This window comes from Sorex araneus, chromosome 1 (genome assembly GCF_027595985.1).
Source record: "Sorex araneus isolate mSorAra2 chromosome 1, mSorAra2.pri, whole genome shotgun sequence".
Lineage (NCBI taxonomy): Eukaryota > Metazoa > Chordata > Mammalia > Eulipotyphla > Soricidae > Sorex > Sorex araneus.
Window position 1 is genome coordinate 439468801 of NC_073302.1, and position 24774 is coordinate 439493574.

The 24774-nt window shown below is 39.3% G+C and overlaps 1 protein-coding gene across 1 annotated transcript in view; it reads left to right on the plus strand.

Annotated features, from left to right (window-relative positions):
* MGAM (maltase-glucoamylase) overlaps nt 1–20227 on the plus strand; it is a 120881-nt gene extending 100654 nt beyond the window's left edge. The window contains 16 exon segments of the mRNA XM_055129602.1: nt 222–332; nt 618–680; nt 1154–1288; nt 1664–1748; nt 3066–3204; nt 4305–4438; nt 4738–4772; nt 4868–4984; nt 9370–9518; nt 10101–10185; nt 11219–11275; nt 14213–14337; nt 16003–16091; nt 17832–17881; nt 18592–18762; nt 20150–20227. Coding sequence (XP_054985577.1) covers nt 222–332; nt 618–680; nt 1154–1288; nt 1664–1748; nt 3066–3204; nt 4305–4438; nt 4738–4772; nt 4868–4984; nt 9370–9518; nt 10101–10185; nt 11219–11275; nt 14213–14337; nt 16003–16091; nt 17832–17881; nt 18592–18762; nt 20150–20227 — 1623 coding nt within the window.
* Nucleotides 20228–24774: the final 4547 nt, after the last annotated feature.

Below are 24774 nucleotides of genomic sequence, written 5' to 3' on the forward strand. Positions count from 1 at the left end.
TGTGGGGTGAGGGCAACACACTTATGTGGTGCAAAACTGCACTCCAAAATCAAATGGAGTGAAAGCCAATGCTACCTTAATAATAAATAATATATGTGTGCGTGTATTTCTGCAGATTCATAGGAGTCCAAGTGGAGGCAATGCCTTCTCTTTTGAGTCATTTTTTTGAGAAAGTCTCTGGCTTTGGCTGTTCTCACCTGACCTGTGTGAATTCATTTCAGGATCCAGCCATTTCTGGCAATGAGACTCAGCCCTATCCTGCATATGAGCTGGGGGTACAGGATGATGTTTTCATCAAGGATCCAGTTGATGGAAGCATTGTCTGGGGAAAGGTAAAATCAGTGTTGATTCTGAGCCTTTGCTGGGGGCTTGGTACTAGTTTGTGCAGGTGGTTTCTTGGCTTTTCCCATTACAGTTCTGAGTCAAGCAGTGCCTATCAGCATGGTTAAGGAATTTTTAAGAACTGTGTACATCATGGTGTCTACTTTCCCTCCAATCAATCTTACCTGAAAACAAAAATATATCACCCCTAGATCCACGTCATACAGTTTCTTAGGAGTTACCAGGGTGAGAGAAATTACCTAGTGCTTTGCTTCTGAACATTTTTCTTTCCATAGGTCTGGCCTGATTTACCCGGTGTTGTTATAAACAGTTCTCTAGACTGGGACACTCAAGTGAAGGTAAGGGGCCCTTGTGGGTATGGGGAAGTCATGGTTTTCATCAAGATTCAATCTTATTTAGGTTGCTGAGTTATTTTGCCTTGGGTGTAGGTATAGTGAGGGAATAAATTCGGGGAGCCTGCCCTGTGTATCTCCCTAGGTAACAATTATTTTACATCATCTTTTTTAAATTTCTAATTGAGAAGTGGTTACTCTTACTCTCAGTCGAATGACTCAGAGCAGAAATGAGTTGCTTGTGGTTTCAAGTAATAGAGAGGGGATTTCAAATCCAAGGTTTAGTAATAGACACCAGGCACACTGGTCAAGCACAACCAGTGGAGTAAGGCATAAGGTCCTTGCTCTTCTTCTATTGATTCAGGCTCACTTCCAAGTTAAAGTGAAGATATGAAGAATTTATTCATTATTTAGGGACGATCAGAGTAGTTATTAATTATTTAATTAGAAATAAATTATATCTTGTTATTATATGACAGCTGTACCGAGCTCATGCAGCTTTCCCAGACTTTTTCCGAACCTCAGCTATAAACTGGTGGAAGAATGAGTTGAAAGAATTGCACACCAATACGCGGAATCCCCAAAACAGCCTGAAGTATGATGGCTTATGGATTGTAAGTGTGTTTTTTGTCTGTGCACACATAAATGGAATATTTATTTTTGTGTGGTTAACCTTTAATCTACTAGTAGTGATCATGGAAAAAGATATTGTATATATCAGATGCAATTGGTCCACTTGGTAGTAAATCCCAATGTGATTCCCAGGAATTTCTTGCAATGGAGCCTGCTCTCACATCCTCAAACAAGAACTTTAAAAAAAACACCTCTCTCTTGATATTACATTTTCAGCTGAACTGTGTGCATTTCCCTGGGTTCATATTCAGGGTTTTATGACACAGTGAATTATTTTATTCACCACTTCCTTGCCTCTGAATTGATAGCATATGAATCATTTTCAAAAGTAAAATAAACCTGTTTGACATTTCTAGGATATGAATGAACCCTCAAGCTTTGTGAATGGGGCAGTTGAAGGCTGCAAAGACTCCTCTCTGAACAGACCTCCCTATATGCCACGTAAGCATCCTTGGCATTCTCTGCTAGCAGAGTGATGGCTATCAGGTGTACCCCATGCAGGAGTCCAGCAGACAGTGGCTTTTCCTGACCTCTAGCACACATTCACACTGGTGTTTTTATAGGTGGGAGGAGGATGTCATAGACAAATAGACTTCAAGCACTTCAGTCACATGGGTGTATGAAAATTACTGGTGCACTGAACGAATTCCTCAAACTTGTTCAGAAAGCTAGATCTAATCCAGACATGTCAATTCCTCTGTGATTATTTTTTGGGTCATCAAATGGGGAATTTAATTGTTTCCTCATCTATCATGACAACATGGACATTGGACTCACACTTATTGTCATAGCTCGGTTATAGAACATCATGAATCACGAATCACAAAATCCTGTTGATCATGAATTTCTCGAGAAGTCTCAATAACCTCTCCATTCGTCCTATCCCTGAGATTTTAGAAGCCTCTCTCTACTCGGCCTTCCCAACTAAGCCACATTGGAGACTCTTATAGTGTCAGGGGAATGAGACCCAGCTTATTACTTTGGCATATGAATACACCAGGGGAAGCTTCCAAGGCTCTCCCATATGAGCAGGCAACTCACAGTAGCTTGCGAGTTTCTCCCAGAGGGAGAAGTAGGTTATAAGATTCTGGGAGCTTGCTTTTAAATCTGGATGTTGACCATTGATGGGATTACACACACCTGAGTTCCTCTTCTGGTGCCTTCATGCGTGAGGCTTGTCCAAATGTATGGAGAGGGTCCTGAGCATGGCTGTGGCTAGGTACCGGAGGTCTTTGGCTGCCGGGAGCTCTGCTTAGGGTTGGGAGGGAAGCTGGAGCCCATCCCCTCCGAGAGGCCCCGGGCAAGACAGCCAGGCACGCAGGCAAGAGACTTTATGCTATAGTATTTATACTATAGAACATCATTTTCCAATAATTGTATGACTTGCAGTAAATACTTAAGCTTACCTAAATTGGGAGGCTTAATATATTTATAGAATCATTTTTTGGTAATTTACATGTAATATATACTTAATTTATATGTGATAATGTACAACAGAGAAGCATAGATTAGAGCCTGTTAGTCACCAAGGTTTGATCACTGGGTGTCCTTCCTTGTGACTCTACCCACTCCCTGGAACCTGGAAGAATGATATTGAAACCCTCTGCGGGTGTTACTGCAGCTCAGAGATGAGTGTGCCCTCATTCCCCCTGGGGAGGAGAGGGACCCCTACAGTGGCAAGGAGGCCAATGCCTTGAAGAGAAGCTGGGGGTGAACAGCATCTGGGTAGCTTTGCCATAACTGCATCTCTCGTCTCAGATCTGGAATCCAGGGACAGAGGTCTGAGCAGCAAGACCCTGTGCATGGAGAGTGAGCAGATCCTGGAAGATGGCACCAGAGTGCAACACTACAATGTGCATAACCTGTACGGGTGGTCCCAGACCAGACCGACATACGAGTGAGTTGTCATCTCCCTTCTTCTGTAGTACAACCTGCAGGGATTGCCCATGTCTGGTGACACTACTGACTTTCCTTTTCAATCCCCTTACAAGGGCTAATAGGACTTTAACAACAGGGTCAAAGCTCACATTTATTATACATTTATTATACAAACACTTGGTAGCATGAAGCCAGACCTCGCAGTGTGTGATCTAAACAAGGCATTGTCCTGCTGGTGAGAAACTCAGAGGCAGGACAAAGGTTTACCAGCAGTGGTTACACAGTGCATTTGATGCAAACTAATGAGTTCTCACAGAAAAAGGATGCAGAGGACTGGGTAGCTCTCTCACTCTCTCCTTTATTCCTAAGGTGAACTCCCCCCTGCCCCGCCCCCTTTTCTCTAACACACACATTAAAATCATTCTTATTGGGTAGCCAACTTATGCTTTTCTCAATTACTATTGTTGTGTTTTGTTTATTTATTAGAACAAATGACAAGAATTATCCCAAAGAAAGTCTTTTAGTCATTCTGACTATATAACACTAGGTGTTGAGCAAATAAATAGCAATAGAAACTTCTCTAATTTGACCCAGTGTGTTTATTCCATGCCGATTGTCTTTCTTTTTGCAGAATTATGTATGTAAGTTACTCTGTAAAAGCATATAGCACTGTAGCACTGTAGTCCCATAGTTCATTGATTTGCTCGAGCGGTCACCAGTAACATCTCCATTGTGAGACTTGTTGTTAGTGTTTTTGAAATATCGAACACACCAAGGGTAGCTTGCCAGTCTCTGCTGCTTGGGCCGGATACTCTTGATAGCTTGCTGGGCTCTCGGAGAGGGATGGAGGAATTGAACCTGGGTTGGCCGGGTGCAATTCAAACGCCCTACCCGCTGTGCTATTGCTCCAGCCCTGTAAAAGCATGTCCATTATCATTGCTTCCATCATCTGGACTCAGTCAGCTGGGATCTCGTCATGACTTCCATTTCTGCATTCTCTCTAGTAACACGGTGGCACTTAGTCACCATACTGTAGGCCTGGGAGCTCCGGGAAGAAAACCTCTGTGGCCTCTCCTGCTCTGCTCTGGTTCAGTCATCTCCTTCCTTCTCTCCAACCAGGGGTGTGCAGGAGGTGACTGGAGAGCGAGGCATTGTCGTCACCCGCTCCACGTACCCGTCTTCCGGTCGCTGGGCAGGACACTGGCTGGGAGACAACACTTCTGGCTGGGACCAGCTGAAGAAATCTATCATTGGTGTGTGGGCTTGTTCCCAGTGTCTCTGCTGGCTGGGGTGGGGCAGGGGGATGGTGACAGGGAGGCATGGAGAGAGGGTCCCTGATGAAAACCTGAGGAAAGGCTGGGAATGAAGCTCAATGGGCTGAAGCATCTGCTCTGCATCTGGCACTGCATGGTCCCCTGAGCTCTGCTAGGATCAACCTTCACACAACCTTCCTCACCCTAAGCCTGAAAAAAAAACCCACAAAAATTGTCTACTAGAGCAGGAGGAGGCAGGTGCCGCCTTGTTATCTGACACAGTTGTGCTCTCGTTGCAGGCATGATGGAGTTCAGCCTCTTCGGCATATCCTATGTAAGTGACCCTGACACCACTCTCAATCACCAGGTAAATGGTGACATCTTTCAAAAGCCCTTCATAGCCACATTTTATTCCATTCTTGTTTTCAGACAGGAGCAGATATTTGTGGGTTCTTCCAAGATGCTGAATATGAGATGTGCGCTCGCTGGATGCAGCTGGGGGCCTTTTACCCCTTCTCGAGGAACCATAACACCATTGGGACCAGGGTAGGACATTTGCCCTTATTTTAATAGTTCTGTGTAGACATGAAAATAGTCTTCAGTAGTTCTGAGCTAAAACTCATGAAATCTATGTTCCCTGGAGACAACATAAAGACAACTAAACCCTTATACTGAAACCCGTTAATATCAACCGTCCTAGAAACTTCCAGATAAATGCCATGGTATTCTTAACTTTAGTCACCATAACACATACTAAATTACTATAATATACGCAATTTACAACAGTAAGTTTATACCCTTTGACCATTTCCCCCATCTCTATATCTGATAACCACCAATCTGCATTTTGTTTCCATGTGTTCTACTTTTTTAGATACCACATATAAATGATATGGTACAGTAATTAATATTGTTCTTTTGGTCTTACATATATCATTTTGCATGGTGAAATTAAGATCCATCTATGTTGTTGAAAGTGATAGGATTTCTTTTTCATGGCTAAGTAATATTCCATAAACTATGCATATATATGAGTCCTAATATATATCTAATATATTAATTTCTTTTGCCTCTGTATATAGACATATTTATACAGACACAAACTCACAAGTGGAACAAGGGGAATCGCTGTATCATATGGCAGTTCTCTTTTTAACTTTTAGTAAAATATACTGTTTCACACAGAAGCTTAAGTTAAGACCAATGCTGCACACAGATTCCCCCTTCCCTCTACTTCTTAGCTAAAACTTGTTTTCTTTTATGTTTTTGATAATATTCATTTAAAGAGGTATGTGATAATATGTCATTTGGTTTTTATTTGTATTTCTCTCACATTTAGTAATATTTAGCATCTATCCATATATACCTATTGACCAGTTATATGTCATCTATGAAAATTAAGTATCAATAACAGGATGAACTTAAGAATAAACATGAGAAATAGAAATTACAAAAAAATCTTACAACGAAAATACAAACATAATATTAAAAAGTTTATAGATGAAAATACAGATGATTCAATTTTAAAAAAAGGTTCATGTAGTGCACCAAAAGTAGTTCTATAAAAGTTTTTCGTGATAAATTCCTAATGTTCATTAACAACAACAACAAAATTCTTGCCCTCCCTCTAGTCATGGCCCGGCTCAGGAGGGAAAGGCTTGTCCTGGGACCCTGAAAGCCTTGTCCAAGGGCCTCTTCCTTGCCAGGCACAGCCCCTAGAGCAGGAAGCTGCACCGTCTGATGGACTCGGCTCTAATTCTCCAAACCCCAAACTGCACAGACACTTTAGTGTCTGCAAGAAATTATTACCGAACACATTCTTCCTTCATGTTGAAGCCAGTAGTTGCCACAGGTTTGTTTCGTTGACCCTTTGCAGTTAAAAAATTTTGAAGGGCCTCTAACTTTTCAGTTAAAGAGACTAAAAGCAGAAAGATCAACTGAGATTAAAGCAAGTTGAATAAAGGAACCAAGGATAAGGTCAGAAATAAAGAAAATAGACCATAAAGTTATAAAGAAGATGAATAAAAGTCAGAGCTGATTTTCAAAAGATACAGAAAAATGAACAAACATCTAGTTGTACTTCCTAAAATCTGAAGACCCCATAAACATATGATAAATAAATAAAATAAATAAGCAGAATGATAAATAAATATGATCTTGCACATCACACAAAAGATAATACAAGAAATCATGAGGTTCTTCTATTACTAATTGTATACTAACATGTTAAGACAACCTACAAGAAACAAATAAATTTCTAGGCATACCAAACAAACAAGCCTAGCAAGACGGAGTCATGAAGAAATAAAAATATGAACAGAACAGCAATGAATAAAGACACTGATTCAATAGTCAAAAGCAGTCAAAAAAAAAAAACAGGACTAAGTAGTCTCCATAGTGAATTTTATCAAACATTTTAAGAACTAATGACAATTATTTTAAAACTTCCTGGAAATTGAAGTGTACTAAACATTCCCAATGTTCATTTTATAGGAACATTACCTTGATACCAAAGCTGGATAAGTACATTATTAAAAAAGAAAATTGCACATCAGTATACCTGAGAAATAAAGATTTAAAACTAACAAATTTTCAACATAATAAGAATGAGTTGCCTGGACAAGACAGATAGTGCAGTGATTAAGGCACTTACCTTGCATGCCACAATTCCAGATAGGTTCCCAGCAATGTGTCTGGCTCCCTGCACACTGTCAGGAATGATCATTGGAGCAAACCCTGGGCACTGCTAGGTGTAGATCCCAAACTAATAAATAAATAAATAAATAAATAAATAAATAAATAAAAATAAAAAATAAATTCGTTAACATTATCAAGTATGATTTAAACCTTGGCATGCAAAGGTGGTTCAATATATGCAAACAACTTAATTTGAGAATCCACATTAACAAAAATGAAAAATAGTTTTATATCATAATCTCAATAGATGCAGAGAAAATTTATGACAAGAACAACATCCTTTTATGATAAAAACTCTTAACAAAAACTTTTTTTTTTACTCCGTTTGTTTCACCCACTGGAAGGAATCTAGCCTACATGATACAGACTTTACTGACACACACATGTTATATTCAACTGTGAAACATTAAAAACCTGTTAAATATCAGAGACAAGTCAGAGGTGCTATTAATATCACTCCCAATTTACATAGTAGTTGAAGTCCTAGTCAGAGCAATCAGTCAGGCAAGAGCAAGATATAAAAGGTATACAAAAATCAAGGGAGATGTGAAATGATCTCTCAATAATTTAATGATCTTATATATAAAATACCCCATAGATGGTAAAGAAACTTATTGGAACTAATATAGTTTCTAGAAATTATATTTTATTCACAAAAATATCTGAAGAAGTAAAGAAAGCGATCCATTTATAATGCATCTAAAAGCAATAAAATACTTAGAAATGCATATAATTGAGATGGTGAAACACTCATGCACTGAAAACTATGACACTAATGAAAGGAGTCCAACAGAAACAAGTGGCAATACCTTCCTTGCTTATGGATCAGTAGAATTAGTATTGCTAAGATAACCGTGAAATTTAAACCCATGCATAGAGCTAATTTCTATAAAAATTCACATGAAATTTCTTAAAGTTGTAACAAAGAAAATCTCTGAAGAATGGTATGGAACTATAAAAGACTGTACATAGTCAAAACAATCATAAGAAAGAACAAAGTAAGAAATATTATGAATCTTTATTTCCAATGGTACTGCAAAACCATAATAAACCTAACATTATGATACTGGCATAAAAATAGACACATAAGAGAGAGCCTAGAAACAAACCTTTGGATACACTGAAAACTAACACGTGAGGAAAGGTCCAGAAATTCTCAGTGTAGAAAAGATGGTATATTTAATACGTGATGTTATGTAAAACTAGGTAATCAACATATATCCGAGTAAATTGGTCTCTGGTTATGAAGACCAATATCATTATTAGCCAAAATAAACTAAAAATAATACCAGAAATCGAAACATTATAGAAGAAAATATGTAAAATAGATTCCAGAAAAAAAGAGAGAGGAAGCTTCCTGATTATGTTCTTGGCATGAATTTTTAGGTATGACTTTAAGACCAAAAACTATTAGCAAAAATAACAAGCAAGGCTCTATCAAATAGAAAATCTTCCATGGATCAAAAGAAGCAACAAAATTAAAAGACAATCTTTTGAAATTGTAGAAATATGTGCAAACCATGTATTGGGTAGGGAGACAATATTTACATACATGTAATACAATGTGACGGAAATAGAAAATTTTCATTTTAAAATGGGCATAAGAACTAAATAGATTTTTTTTTGTATTTTTTTGCTTTTTTTTGGGGGGGGGGTCACACCCGGCTATACACAGGGATTACTGGCTTTGCGCTCAGGAATTACTCCTGGTGGTGCTAAGGGACCATATCGGATGCTGGGAAACGAACCCAGGTTGACCGCGTACAAGGCAAATGCCCTACCCACTGTGCTATCACTCCAGCCCCAAGAACTGAATAGATGTTTTTAAAAGAAGACATATAGTCAACAGGTACATAGACTGGTACCAATGTTTCCGTGAGTACCGCCAGAGGGAATTCCTGAATGCAAGCAGGAGTAACCCCTGTGCATAGCTGGGTGTGACCCAAAAAGAAAACCAAAAACAAAACAAAGAAAAATAATCATCACTTTTTTTTAAAAAAAATGTTATTCTTTCTGTTTTCTATCTGCAGGTAGTTTATTAGCTACCTCTGAATAGTTTCAGTAAAAATATTACTTTGGTTTATTAAAAATATTGTCTCATCTATAATTACCCTTAGTTTAGTTGTTTGTTATCATTTGGAATAAATATTTAGTGACCTTCTTAATTCCCCCCCAACCCCCATGCACCCACTCCACCTCATCCCACCAATGTTAGTACTTTGTTACTTTTTCAGAATCAAGACCCTGTGTCTTGGGATAAAGAATTTGAGGATCTCTCCAGAAGTGTCCTGAATACCAGATACACCTTGTTGCCATATCTCTATACCCTGATGTACCAGGCCAACAGAGAGGGCAGTACTGTTGTGCGACCTCTACTCCACGAGTGAGTATCTCACTGGGGCCCCAGTGACACTTGCATTCTTTGTGGTTCGGGTTAAGGAAACAATGCTTTCACATCAGAAGGAAACTGTGATTGCCTTGTCATGGCTTTCTGGGCTCAGCCCATGCTTCCCCACTCTTTCAGCACTCTTTCAATCATGCCTTGGGTCTTACATCAAAGGCTAGATTAAATTTAATCTTTTATTTTCTCTGAAAGAATAACTTATAGCACAGAATATTTTCTTTCTAGTTTTTACATCAGGATATCTGCCTATTTTTCTTTTTGTGGCAGCTCAGGTCATTTCATGTCATGAAAGAAGGCTTTTAGGGAAAGCTGTAAGGATGAAGGCCATATTTGCACTTGAAATGTGTCCAGGTTGAGGAACGTGGAGATTCTATGGTGATAACATACATAAATGCAGCCATTCCTGGAGCTGCAAAGCATGCTTTATAGATAGTGAGTAATGTGTCTGGTCAGAAAGTAATGGATAGTATAGTAAGAGGCAGTCAGGAGAATTTCTTTACGGTCTTGGGTTGGGGTTCTGCTGGAGGATCCTAATGGTGGTAACGTGTCTTTCCAATCCAGGTTTGTGTCAGACCGGAACACTTGGGACATAGACCGTCAGTTCCTGCTGGGTCCAGCTTTCCTGGTTAGCCCAGTTCTGGAACCTGTGAGTATGAAGTCCTCTGACAAATAAAGGGATCAAGAGGCAGGTGAATAGGGCAAGAAAAACTGTTCTGGTAGGGATCCTTATTCTACTATGTCCCCTCCTCTCCCTCAGAGATGAAGTCCTTCACTCAGTGCTCTGGTCCTTTGGAACCCCAACTTTTAAATCAGTGCAACAAATTCCAGTTGATTGGACAATCCAGCAGGGAAAAAGAGAAACCTTCTATGTTTAAAAGCACAATCATCTCTTTACTAATTGAAATCAGCAGTATGGGTCATGTGGGTGTAGAACTATGAAGAATTTGTTGCCATCATCTACCATCATAAAAACAAAATTTTGATAAGAGTTTTCTCTGCACCAGTGCATATAGTCTTGTTAGCTAGTACTTCCCTTCCTGCTGTCAGAGGATTTGGGATACCCGCTCCTTTACTTCGGTGGTGACTGTATTTCTGACTAAAATGATAGTTATTTATATCCTCACAAAATTTATTGCATTACTAATAATTTCTGAAGTATGTTTTATGTGTTTGCTTGAATGTGGGTCATACCCCATGAGGCTCAGGGAATACTCTTGGCTCTTTGCTTAGGAATCATTTCTTGGGGCTGGTTTTGAAACCAGTATGTGGTATCATATTCTGAACTATTGTTGAGCATGTCCAAGGCAAGCACCTCAATATGTCAACTATGTATCTGGTACTGTGAAGTCCTGACATCATAAACACCATAAAACGTGGGTTGCTTTAAACCCAGCCTCAAGTTTTCTCTTTAGAGAGGCCGCAGGATAAGTCTAAAAGCAAGTATAATGATCTCTGTCAAGTCTATGTCCCAATAGATTTTATAGAAATGGCCATTTTACCTAGGGAGATGTTTTTCCATTTGAGAAGGAGAAAGCAGGGAGAGTCTCCCCCAATATTATTGACTTCTAGAGCTCTGAGACAGGTGTCACTACGCTTTGACCCATCTTTTATGCAAATTGATTACTCTGCTCTGGATAACTAACACAGCCCACTGTCCATGCCTTTGTGTTTAATTTTAGAATGTCAGAAGCGTCAATGCATATTTTCCTGATGCCCGCTGGTATGATTACCACACGGTAAGTTTTTCTGATTGTGTGTGCAACCTGGGAAAACAGGAGTGTGCTCAAATGTCAGATAAAATTCTGGCAGAATAGGAACTAGAGAGATGTATCGCGGGGAGGGAGCTTGACTTGCATGCGGTTGCCCTAGTTTCCACCCCCAGCACCCCATATATTCTCCTGAACCCAGCCACAAAGGATCCTTACCACAAAGCCAGGAGATCCATGATTTTTTTCTCCTTTTGAGCAGTCAAACACACTCCAGTGTCAAATCTGACTGGCACTTGATCTTTTAAATAAAGTTTTATTGGAATACATCATGGGCATATTTTAACTTATCAACAGTAACTGTGTTCCCAATACAACAACAGAGTTTTTGGTTATATTAAATTATCTGGAGCACAATTTTAAATTTAGTGCTTTTTATATGGCCTTGTTGTTCTTTGTGAACATACATGCAATGAAATCTATTTTTTCTCACTGTATCACTGTTTTACCATCATCCCATTGTTCATCGATTTGCTCAAGCAGGCACCAGTAATGTCTCCACTAAGAGACTTGTTACTGTTTTTTGCATTTTGAATATGCCATGGGGAGCTTGACATGCTCTGCCATGCGGGCGAGATACTCTCGGTAGCTTGCCAGGCTCTCGGAGAGAGGTGGAGGAATCCAACCCTGGTCGGCCTCATGCAAGGCAAACACCCTACCCACTGTGCTATCGCTCCAGCCCGATTCCTATACACCAGAGATATTTCTCTACAGAGATTTTTCTCTACAGTTTTTGCTCATCCTCTCATATTTCATCATGTAAGGCATTAAATAGTTTGAGTGGATTATGGCCTTCATTTAAAAAGAGGAGGCATAGAACTAATTGAATTTGTCTTCTTCATTAATAATTTTTGTGACATTAAGAGCAGACTGGGGCTGGAGCAATAGCACAGCGGGTAGGGCGTTTGCCTTGCACTTGGCCGACCCGGGTTCGATTCCCAGCATCCCATATGGTCCCCTGAGCGCCGCCAGGAGTAACTCCTGAGTGCAAAGCCAGGAGCTAACCCCTGTGCATTGCCAGGTGTGACCCAAAAAGCAAAAAATAAATAAATAAATAAATAAATAAATAAGAGCAGACTGTATATTAATTGTTTTCTTTGTGGTTGTTTTCTTGGTAACGGCCTATGTAGAATAGAACAACATATGTTCTATTCTAACGGCATAGAACATATGTTGGAGTTTCAAAATAGTGTTTTCAATCATAATAGCTATGCAGTTAATTAAAAATTCTCTATAATTGGCCTTTTAGGTTGTAATTTCCTATGTTTAATCCTGCTTGTTTTAGAGTAGTATTGACATGATAAATTTATATCATATCTTTATGTGTATTTTAGCATAGATTATTGAAATTGATTGATCACAAAATATTTGAAGGAAAGTAAACGTGTTTGTGATCTTAGGTTCTGGAAATTAAATAATTAAGAAATTTAAGATCATCATATTTAGCCACAATATATAGTGGAATTGAGAGAAATAAAGAATTTAATTAAAAAGATATCTGCCCATCTTTAAATTTGGGTTTCACTTGAAGGAAGGACAATCAACAGAGGAAAATGTCTAAAATTTTAGAATGAAATTTTCTTAGAGATCATATAATGCAATTCTTCATGCCACCAAAAAGAAAACTGAAAAAGCTCAGAATTCTGGGATGGGATTTGTTAATCCTGTAGACTGTAGACGTTGGTGTCTAAATGAACAGGAATCAGAAATGAAGATGTATTATAGTATAGTTACTCCATAATTACAAAATACCAGTCTTTAAGTGGGGGATTTTGCCTATCAAGGAACACTGGCATGAATGGAGACAGGATGGTTTGGGGTGGGGAAGATGTTACTGCATCTACTGGAGGAACAATAGTAAGCATTCTCAAAGCACTGCACAGTCTCAGAGAATTATCTCACAGACAGAGGATTATCTCACTAACAGAGATTTCCATAGTGCTCAAATTTGAGAAAATTGGAGAATGGTTTCCTGGGAATTAAAGTTTATGCCCTTAGGGCAGAGACCACCAATTCCTGTTACACAGGAGGAAAGATACTATAGCTTGGGGCCGAAGACTTAGTAGCACTGTAGAACTGTAGCTCTGTCATCCCATTGCTCATCGATTCACTTGAGCGGGCACCAGTAATGTCTTCATTGTGAGACTTGTTACTGTTTATGGCATATTGAATACACCATGGGTAGCTTGCCAGGCTCTGCTGTGCTGGCGGGATACTCTCAGTAGATTGCCAGGCTCTTGGAGAGAGATGGAGGAATCAAACCCCAGTTGGCCATGTGTAAGGCAAACGTTCTACCTGCTGTTCTATTGCTCCAGCCCAGCTTCTTATCAGAAGACCTAGTACAGCTGATAAAGCACTGCATTTGCCTTGCATACTCCTGATCTGAGTTTGACCCTAGCACCACATATGGTCCCCTGAGCACTTCCAAAAGTGATCCCTGAGACTGGTGCCAGGTAGAAGCCCAAACTATAGCTGTGTGTGACCTAACAAAAAGATATTGAACATTAAGGAAGACAGAGTGAATTGATGGGAAAGATTTGTAAAACAAGACCATGCACTAAGGTCTTTCCTGTCAAGTATGTGTCAGGTGATAATTAGTCAGTAGGAGTGGAAATTGAGGAAGAAAGATGAATCAAGGTGAAAGAGAAGGAAAAAATGTCTTGTGAGGTGTATATCAGAGCCCATCAAAAAGTGAATAACCCCCCTCTCCTGTGAGAAGGGATCCTGACCTGGTGCTGGACAGAGCAGCAGTTTGTGGAGCAGCTGGGTAAGTGTGAAGAGTGTAGTTGAGGGTGTGTGAAAGGTCAGGAAGGGCAGCAAGTTCTGTGGAGTGACAAGATGCATGGGGATTTCCGGTTCAGAGAGGCATGTTCTTACCTTCATCATCTCTTTCCCTCTGGTCTGCAGGGTGAGGACATTCAAGCAAGGGGTGTAATGAAGAACTTGCCAGCCCCTCTCAACCACATTAATCTTCATGTCCGTGGAGGCTACATTCTGCCCTGGCAACTGCCTGCACAAAACACACACTTCAGGTGAGTGACTGACCAGTCACTCATTGCATGTCACTAAGCTCAGATCATGCTGAAACCAAGTCATCTGAAAACTTTACCCTCAGGCTCCAAAGGGCTTTAAGCATTTTGGTTGTTTTGCTTGTTTTATCTCTACAGGCAATTTTTTTGACAAGTAATTATGAGTTTTCTTTGCGGTGGGGGTTGGTGGTGTTTTGGGCAACACCTGAATATGTTCAGGGCTATTCCTAGCTAAGTACTCAGACATAACCCTTGGTGAGGTTCAAGTGACCATATGTATTGTTGGGCATTAAACCAGGGTTAGTAGGATGAAAGGAGAGTGCCTTAGTCCCTATCCTATCTCTTCAGCTCTATGGGTTTTCCTATGTGTTAATTTTTTTCCATTAAGGTACCGTTGTGTTTTTAAAAGACCTCTTGTTTTAGGAATACCATTTCACAACTCTTCAAAATCAATGTTCCAACCCATGCTCATCATCAAAGTGTCAATAATCCCTCCTCCACAGTCCATTATTATTGAGGAGTACATCATATCTATGTAGATGAGACAATAGTTAGAAATAGTTATATTTACTTGAAAAATTATACAGGGACAATGGTAATTTATGCTTATGTTAGAAAACCTTGGATCTTAGTGAATACTTTACTAAGAAAGTTATTATCAAAAAATGTGCAAACTTATTACCACTTATGCCTTAGGCTGGGATCCCTTTTAAATTTCTTGACCTAAGTCTCTGAAATAATAATAATATCAAGTCAGATGAATGCTTGCTATGTTCTCCACTAAAAATGGAAGTTATACTTATAGATTATTTTTTCTTAACAAAAATAAGAAAATAACATGTATGATTTCAATCAGCGATTTTCAGTTCTTTCACACCTGTGAGTCAACTTTGGTCCATACCAAACGGTAGAAAATAGTGTTTTCTATTCTAATAAAAAATTATTTACATTTTGCTGTTGGACAAAAGGGCTACAAGAGGTTAAATGATGAACTCAGAATCTCACAGTAAGTTTTGATAATTTTAGCTAATGATAACTACACACTGAAATTTGTGAAACCTGTCAGGTAAGTCTGAAAATGCAGTCAAAGTGGAAGAACTTAAGAGCTAACATGACAATACAGTGAATAAGGTACTTGCCTGGTAAGTGGTAGACCTGGGTTCTCTCCCTGGCACCACACATGGTCTCCCAAAGCTTGCAAGGAGTGTTGTCTGAGCACAGAGCCAGGAGTAATCCCTGAAAACCTCTGGGTGTTGCCCAAAAGCCAACAAAATAAACAAAAAATGAAACAACTTAGGTTATGTAGAAACAGAATTTGCAGCATGCATGTTTAGGAAATTAGGGCATAAACAAAGAAAAAGCTCAATATCAGAATTTTTGTCACAATGGAGAAGGGAAGAAATCCAATGAGATACTGTTCATTTCTTGTAGGCTTGTGTAGCCTTAGAGAAAAAAAATCTCCATTGATCAGGTGATTGATTAATTTGCTCATTTCAGACCTGAAGTTCTATAGCTAAAGGAGAAAAGAATCAGAAGCAAATCCCAAGTCTTCTGAATCTGGGTAGCAATCTTTACACCACGAAGGACTTTTCTTTGTTTTCATGAAAAACCTGGGCTTGTTGCTGTGACTTTGTTTTTATCTAATATTTCTCTCCTTTTTCTCTGCAGTCGTCAAAATTTCATGGGCTTCAAGGTTGCCTTGGATGATAAAGGGACAGCTGAAGGCAAGTTCTTCTGGGATGATGGACAAACCATTGGTAAGTAATGGCTGCTCTGATGCATGTTCGTCTCAGAGGCAAAGTTCCTTAGCATTGTATAGGCCTGCCTTTTCCCTTTCTAAGGTTATTATTGCTCAGCATTGTTAGACGAAGAATAACCATATATTACTTCTAATTGTTCGATGCATACTGTACATGATTTCTGTGAGTTAATAAAACTTACTTCCGCATGACCAAATGTTCTGTGTAAGCAGTGTGGAAGTTGTAGGGAAAATCTCTTTATTCCCTCTGAGATATTCTTCTGTCTGGTTTTTGTTGGAGGATACATTTCCTAAAGATATAGTTCACTATGATAGTAAAGAAAACTGTGCTTCTATCATTTGTGTGGGTGTTTTTAACTTGAAGGAATTCACAAACTTTTAGCTAGTTGGCTCAAGCACTGCTATTTTCAGCAAGTGCTGTCCAATAGAACTAACTATGATGGGAATGTTCTAGATCTCTGTGGCCAAATAAAATAGTCATTATGTATATCTGTGTAATGGCAATTTAAACGAAATTAATGCATCTGGGGACCTAAGTTTTGAATATTGTTTCACTGTCACTGTCACTGTCATCCCGTTGCTCATCGATTTGCTTGAGTGGGCACCAGTAATGTCTCCATTGTGAGACTTGTTGTTACTGTTTTTGGAATATCGAATATGCCATGGATAGCTTGCCAGGCTCTGCCGTGTGGGTGGGATACCCACAGTAGCTTGCCGGGATCTCCGAGAGGGATGAAGGAATCGAACCTGGGTCAGCCGCGTGCAAGGTGAATGCCCTACCTGCTGAGCTATCTCTCCAGCCCAATATTTTTTCATACTAATTAATTTAAATTTTGTGAGTGGCTACTGTCCGTCTTTGACAATATAACTCCAGAGTAACACTTGTTAAATTTTTGTTTTCTCATGACCCTTTTTCACCCAAGAAATGTACCACAGGTAAGAGCTTCCCCAAATATCTATGGTGGCACTTTTGACTTGGAATTTATTTTTGGTCACTGTGTGTTCAGAAACTTTTTACTATTGCCAAATTTTTAGCAACTCCATATCCAATCATGTGACCCCAGATAGGATGGCCACCTTTGTTTTAGGAAACAATGCTCTAGAGGATATCTGCTGTCTTTTAGATTTATGTCAGCAAATTAGATGAGAAGCAAATACATGGGGAAGAGGGAGGCGCCAAGTGTAGAACATAGCATGGAAAAGTCTGAAACAAGTTTCTGTTTAGGGAACTTTTAATGGAGTTTCCTGTTTCCCTGAACCTGTGGTTTACATGAAGCACAAGAGAGAAAGAAAATTTTGTTTATACTTTGAAGATTGTATTTTAAAATTGCCTAAATATTTCTCAACTTAAACCAAGGAAGACATCAGCTCTGGTATTTTCGGTGTGTTCACCCCTGTGTGTGCACATATGTGTGCTCTAGCAGGATCTGTAAATTCTGAGGTGATAGGGGAGCTTTTGATAGTGCTAGATCACAAGACAGAAAATAATTAAGAGTTTGTTTAGGAAACCACATGCCATGAGGTGGTTCTGCCACACAGCTGATCTGTATACACTTATTGCAAACATTTGGTACAAACTGAGGCTGGGGGAAAAGTCCAACTCTGCCCTCACAAGAAGAAACTCTGTAGAGAATAAAAATGGTGCAGAAAATGAGAAAAATCCATGTCTACTTCCTCTACTAACAAGTGATAGAACTTTGAGCATAAGTTTGCATGACTATTATTTTGTTGTTTGCAGATACCATTGGACAAGGCAGTTATTACCTGGCAAACTTCACTGTCAGCAATGTAAGTGTGGCTGATAAACCAAGGGATAATGGAGTTCTGCCAGTGTCCTGGGTTATCTGCATGGCACCGGGATTCTAGGTGGTACTTGATGCTGTGAGAATCTGAAGGGCGTAAGCTACCACCTACAGTTCCTTCATTACTCTTTAAATATGCATTATCCACTTCTTCTGAACTGAAGATGGCGATTTGGTTTGATCCTAGGGCAGTTTCTGTGATTAAACCCTTCATGCTTCATTCATTAGTTATGTCACACCTGCACAGACTGCTCCTATAGTACCTGACTCATATTGCTGTGGACTGACCTGCACATTTGTGACATCTTCACATGGAGGGTTTCTGATACTGAGACTCTTTGTCTCCTTGGAATTCAGGGAAATGCTATATACTTATCAGACCCTCAGCCAGTACAAAGTTAGAGGGTAGTTGGCACCAAGGGATAGAGTATCAAAACCATAGCCTTCAAGGGCACTATCCAAGAGCATCAGAAGATAACTCTGACATTGTAAATGCCTACATGGAAATCATCTACATTTATCAATGGTAAAAATAGTTTGGGAAGTACCGGGGATATTGTTCAACATCAGAGCATAGATAAGATTTTCATGTCTGTGGCCTTGGGTTCAATCTCTGATATTGAAAAATAAAAAAGAAAAAGTTGAAGGGTTTTTCTATTTCTACCTCCTCTAATTTCTTTTATCTCCTATTGACAGAAAATGATGAAAAGTGACATAGTTTCTAACAACTACATTACTGACTCAAACCCTCTGCTGCTGGGATTCATTGACATCTGGGGAGTGGAGAGTGCCTCCACAGCCCAAATCAGGATGAATTTGATCAATGGGTTTGTTATACCCAAAGCAAGCTACAATTCTACAACAAAGGTTTGTGACCACTGAAAAATTTGATGGTATCTCCCAGCCTTGAGCTGGTTGTACAACTCCTACCTGATTCCCTTTCAATTTAGATGAGGTAACATTGAATGTGAAGAACTGCAAGGAATAGTTTAACTTATAATTTTCAAATTTTCTGTACTTTAGCTTATTTAATTTTTATTATATCATTTTAAGTTAATTTATGTGTTGTTTTTTAAAGTTATTTTTTTTTCTTTTTGGGTCACACCTGAATATGCATAGGGGTCACTCCTGGCTCTCACTCAGGAATTTCCCCTGGCTGTGCTCAGGGGACCATATGGGATACTGGGAATCGAACCCGGGTCGCTCGTGTGCAAAGCAAACACCCTACCCGCTGTGCTATCACTTCAGACCTAAATTTAATTTCTTATTTGAAAATGATTTTTATTGAAGCATTGTGATTCTCAAAGTTATTTTTAGTTGAATTTCAAGCATGAATTTTCCAACAACAAGCCCATTATTAACTTTCCTCTACCAATGTCCCCAATCTCCCTCATATCCCCAGCCTGCCTCCTTGACAGACACATTTTTAAGTTTCACGCTTGTAGTTTAGATCTCATTCATTCACTTCGTTGTTGTTGTTCTGTGGTTCAGATATTTACTGAGAACAACTTGCTCTCAGTAATTTGAGATAAACTGCCTCATATTCAAACTGCCCCTGCCTCCTAGCCTTGTTGGCTCCTTTCTTCTTCTTTCTACTTCCCTCTTCAGTTTCTATCCTTCCTTATCATTCTTAGTTCTACAATTGAGGGACCAGGGTAATCTAGGCATCTCCCCTTTGAAACCTGTCATTTCCTTATCCTGTTATTCTATATACTACAGATAAGTGAGAACATTCAGCATTTGTCTTTCTCCTTCTGAATCACTTTATTTAGATTGGTAGCCTCCAGTTTCACCCAAGTTTTGGTGTATTGCATTATTTCATTCTTGCAGCTGTATAGTATTCCATTATATATACAGCACAACTTCATTATTTACTTGTCATTCTTTGGACACCTAGGGCACCTAGGACACAATCTTAGCTATTGTGCCAAGTATTACAGTGAGTCGTGGTATGCATATGTCCTTTTCAGCAAATGCTTTTTTGGTGTGAGATAGGTGAGAACACGCTTTCTAAGTTGACGCTTCAGTTACGTTATTGAGGAATGTCCTTTCTCTATCACTTTAGCAATTTTTGTACTGTAAGAAGTTAAGAAACACCCTCCTTACCTGAAAACTCAAGGGCAGTGTGTCAACTTGGCAATAAATAATGGAAGAATCACTGTGTTGTAGAGACCAATTGCTAGTACTGAATTTGTTTGAGCACGGGAAATTTCAATCACAAGATGTCTAATACTTTTCCTTGGGTTTCCAACAGATATTAAGCATTACTGTGACCAGCGAAAGCATCAGCTTACAAAACTTCGTTTCATTGACATGGTAAAACACTCTATGAACTTTTAAAGCAAATGCCCATCCATGCATGGATTTGATACCACTTATATTTCATGCTCATAAAATTATTGTTTATTGATTTATGATCTTTATTAGAAAATACTTTAAAAATTTTGTTCTTTGTTTCTCTATGATCGATCAAATAGGCATCCAGGGATGTGAGCAAATATTTGTGGGTTATTTTAATTTTCCATGTGATTGATTTGGTACTGGTGGATCTTCAGAAAATGTGCACTGAAGATGCTCTGAAGATTAAATATTTGTGTGTATAATCATGGAATGGGTCTGATTCTTGCAACTGAGAAGGACACCGGGAAAATTGTGACATGACAGTGTCATGTCATGGAGCTAACTCACACCCCAGTAAAGTATCCAGAAAGAACGTCTTCTATTTGCTTGTTTGGTGAGGGAAGAAAATAAGCTGAAAACATGATATTAAGATCAGGAAAATAAAGCAAGGAAGATGACAAGAAGCAGGATTAAAATGTTTGTGATAACTCAGGTGGTAACACAAAAATATCAAGGACAGTGACCTTACAGAGAAGAGAAAAGAGAGTTTTGTGGATCAACTCTTCAGTTCTGTTGCCTTTGGTCTTTTGTTGCTCCCTTACTGTGTATGGTTATGTGTCTAGAAGGGAAGTGCAGGGGAAAAGGGGCGGATGGGAGGGACTATTGGGACGTTAGTGGAGGGTACTATTGGGAGGGTACTATTGTTCGGATGGGAGGGACTTTTGGGACGTCTTGTGGTGGGTGTGGTGTTGGAGTGCTGTATGCATGCAACTGTCATGAACAGTATTGCAAATCACAGCACCTTATTTAAAACATATATTGAAAAAGAAAGCAAAAAGAAATGATCGGGAAAACTCTAAGCTTATGGGAATCAGGATGAGGATGAGATTTTAGCAAGAAAAGAACCGAAGATGTAATTTTGGTGTACAAAACAGCATTTTTATTTAAATGTACTTTCCTGTACTCTATGCCCAATGTTTTTAACCATAGTTGATACAAAAACATGTATTGCACTTTCCAGAGAAAAATAAAACAAACACATTTATAAGAAATTTTGAGTTTTGTGGTGTTTTGTGGTATTTTGACTTTTGTGGTAATCCATCTCACTTTAGGATTAAGATTTCCTTTTGTCCAGCAAATTCTTGTGAGCTTGTCTTTGCCCCCGAGTCTCTGTAGTCTATTCCACCAGTAAAATAATTAGATTCCTGATTATTTGTATCTTTCTATATGATTCTCATGAGCATATTTTTAAGATTTAGAGTGAGAAGCATACTATTTGGTCTTTGTGGCTTTAATCATCATATAAATTATTATATTCGGAACGGTATCAACTAAAAAATGTGAAACCTGTAACACAAATTTAACAAAAATGGCAATAAAAATGTTTAAACTACAATAATAATTAAAACTTCAGATAAGTAAATTACATATTAATGCTCAGCTGACACATTTTTGTATGAATTTACAGATTGCTTTAGTAATAGATATATTTCCATGATAATGTCTATTTTTTCTTTCAATATGAGAAATCTACCTTCTGTTTATACACTTAGTGTAAATATAAGGTAATGAAGAAGAATATTGTTAAATTGACTAAATTTTATAATTATCAAAAGGAGTGTTACTGGGGTGACATAGTTCACAATAGTGTTATATTTATGCTCTAGATGTACAATATTACTGCACTATACCTTTCATAAATTGTCCAAATCCCCCCCATTACTCTCATTATTTACTTTCTCATTGTCCCCCACACTTTCCCCTGCTTAAGAAACTAAGCTCTGGGGGCTGAAGCGATAGCACAGTTGGTAAGGTATTTGCCTTGCATGCAGCAGATCTGAGTTAGATTCCCAGCATCCCATATGGTCCCCTGAGCACCACCAGGAGAAATTCCTGATGGCATGAGCCAGGAGTAACCCCTGTGCATTGCTGGATGTGACCTCCCCCAACATGAAAAAGAAAAGAAGAAAGGAAGAAAGAAAGAAAGAAAGAAAGAAAGAAAGAAAGAAAGAAAGAAAGAAAGAAAGAAAGAAAGAAAGAAAGAACGGAAGGAAGAAAGAAAGAAAGAAAGAAAGAAAGAAAGAAAGAAAGAAAGAAAGAAAGAAAGAAAGAAAGGAAGAAAGAAAAGAAGAAAGGAAGATAGAAAGAAAGAGAGAAAGGAAGAAAGAAAGAAAGAAAGAAAGGAGAGAAGGAAGAGAAAGAAAGAGAAAGAGAAAGAGAGAGAAAGAAAGGAAGGAAGGAAGAAAGATAGAAAGAAAGAGAGAGAGAAAGAAAGAGAGAGATAGAGAAAGAAAGAAAGAAAGAGAGAGAGAGAGAGAGAGAGAGAGAGAGAGAAAGAAAGAAAGGGGTAAGACTTGCCTTATATTTGCCAGACCTGGATTTGATCCCTGGTACCCCATAGAGTTTCTTGAGTCCCTCCAGTAGCGCAGAGTCAGGAGTAAGCTCTGAGCACCACCATGTGGTGTCAAAAAAACTAAATAAATAAGTGATCCATACATAAATGGATCCTTATAGAGACGTTATTATATTGCTTGGTATCTCTAAATCACAGATAATAAATTTGTGGGAAAATGATAAAGAAGGTGTGCATATATCTCTATATTCCTGATATTTCATGAAGGGTTAAAAGCAATTCTTTGATAAGACTGTATAGGAAGAAGGGAGAGGATAAGAAATACTTGACCTGTGGGGCAGAGACATAGTTCAGAATGTAGGGCATTTGCCTTGCATGTGGCAAGCCCTGGGTTTCATCCTTGGTGCTCACATGGCCCCCCGAGCCCCAACAGGAGTGATCCCTGAGTGCAGAACCAGTCATAAGCCTTTTGTATTATTCCAGGTGTGGCCCCAAAGAAACAAAACAGCAAAACAAAAATAAAATTTGACCTGAGTAAGAAGCATAAGATCCACTTAATTATTTCAAAGGCACTGTTTACATGCCTCAAAATAAGATATATTTTAAAAAAATAGGGACTGAACAGGATGACAACTCAATACCCCTATATCAAACCACAACACCCAAAAAGAAAGAGAGATATCAAATTGGAATGCCCTGCCACAGAGGCAGCGTGGGATGAGGGGATGGGAATGGGGGGGTGGGAGGGATACTGGATTCATTGGTGGTGAAGAATGGACACTGGTGGAGGGATTGGCTCTCAAACATTGTATGAGGGAATAACAAGAGCAAAAATGTATGAATCTGTAACTGTACCCTCTCTGTGACTCACTAATTAAAAAATAAATTAAAAAAATCACTTTGACCCCTACCCCGCTTTCCATCTCCACGCCTCCCTGCTAGCTCTCTAAAGGCGCCCCATCCTGGTGGTAATCAGCCAATCCTGAAGCCCGCCCACATGCCCTGCAAACGACTCTCACTAGGGACCTGCACTCCCGGCTTTCCCTGGAACCCGCCCCCGCACCCCACTTTAGGTCGCCACGCCTCCCTGCTCACTCTCTAAAGGCGCCCCTATCCTGCAGGGACCCGCCAACCTGGCTTTCCTAGGTCCCAGGCATTCCAGAGTCCCAAGAGGCTACGGGGGCGTGGCCTGGTTCTATGGGGGCGTGGTCTCCAAAGGGGCGTGGCCTCCTGCTGGAGTGGTGGACACTCACTCAGATGCAGTTATTATTCTTTTAATTAAGCATAATCTATATAACCTTTTTCTCTGAAAAACACACTGGCCATCTCACTCTATGTCAAATAGTACACTAGCTTATACTAACTTCTCAATAACTCTCAGTGAACAATAGAATTTGCACAAAACCTTCTTAAGTAGAGCATAGCCTTAAACCCTTCACTAGAGGCCCCCCATATATCTGGAGGAGTGTCCGAGAATTAGGAACAATTCTGGAATAGGAACAAGGCTACCATCATCAAATTAGCACAGCCAGAGCACCATCCCCCCTGCAGCAAGAGGGAATAGGGATAGACAATTACAAGGATCCAAATTGATACTTTCATAACAATATGAAGAAACAGCAAAAATCCCCTCCATGAAGAGAGGATGAAGAAAAGATCCCAGAAACCTCAACAGGGGCTACCCACTTATACGACCTCTCAGATAAAGAATTCAGAGAGGAAATCTTGAGGAGAGTCTATGTACTCCAAGCAACCATGGAACAGACACCCAATAAATTAAGGGAGAATATTAATGAAGCATTGGAACGGTCCACCAAGAAAATGCAGGAAGAAATGAGAGCAGAAATTTCAAAGCTACAAACAGAAGTCACACAAATTAAGGAATCAGTAGATGAATTAAAAATCTCAGTAGGAGCCCTCAACAGTAAAATGGCTACAGCCAAAGACAGAATCAGTGAGCTTGAAGATGAGCTGCACAAAGCTTACAGAAAACAACAAGTAATGGCAAAAGACCTCAAAATGGCTCTAGAGAAAACCAGAGTCCTAGGTTGACCTAAAGAGGAACAACATAGAATCATTGGAGGACCAGAAGCTCAGGGAAGTAACCCCAGTGAAAAAAGCACAGTTAAAGACATCATTGCCAAGAAATTCCCAGAGCTGGAGAAGGCAGGCAACCAGATCCAAGG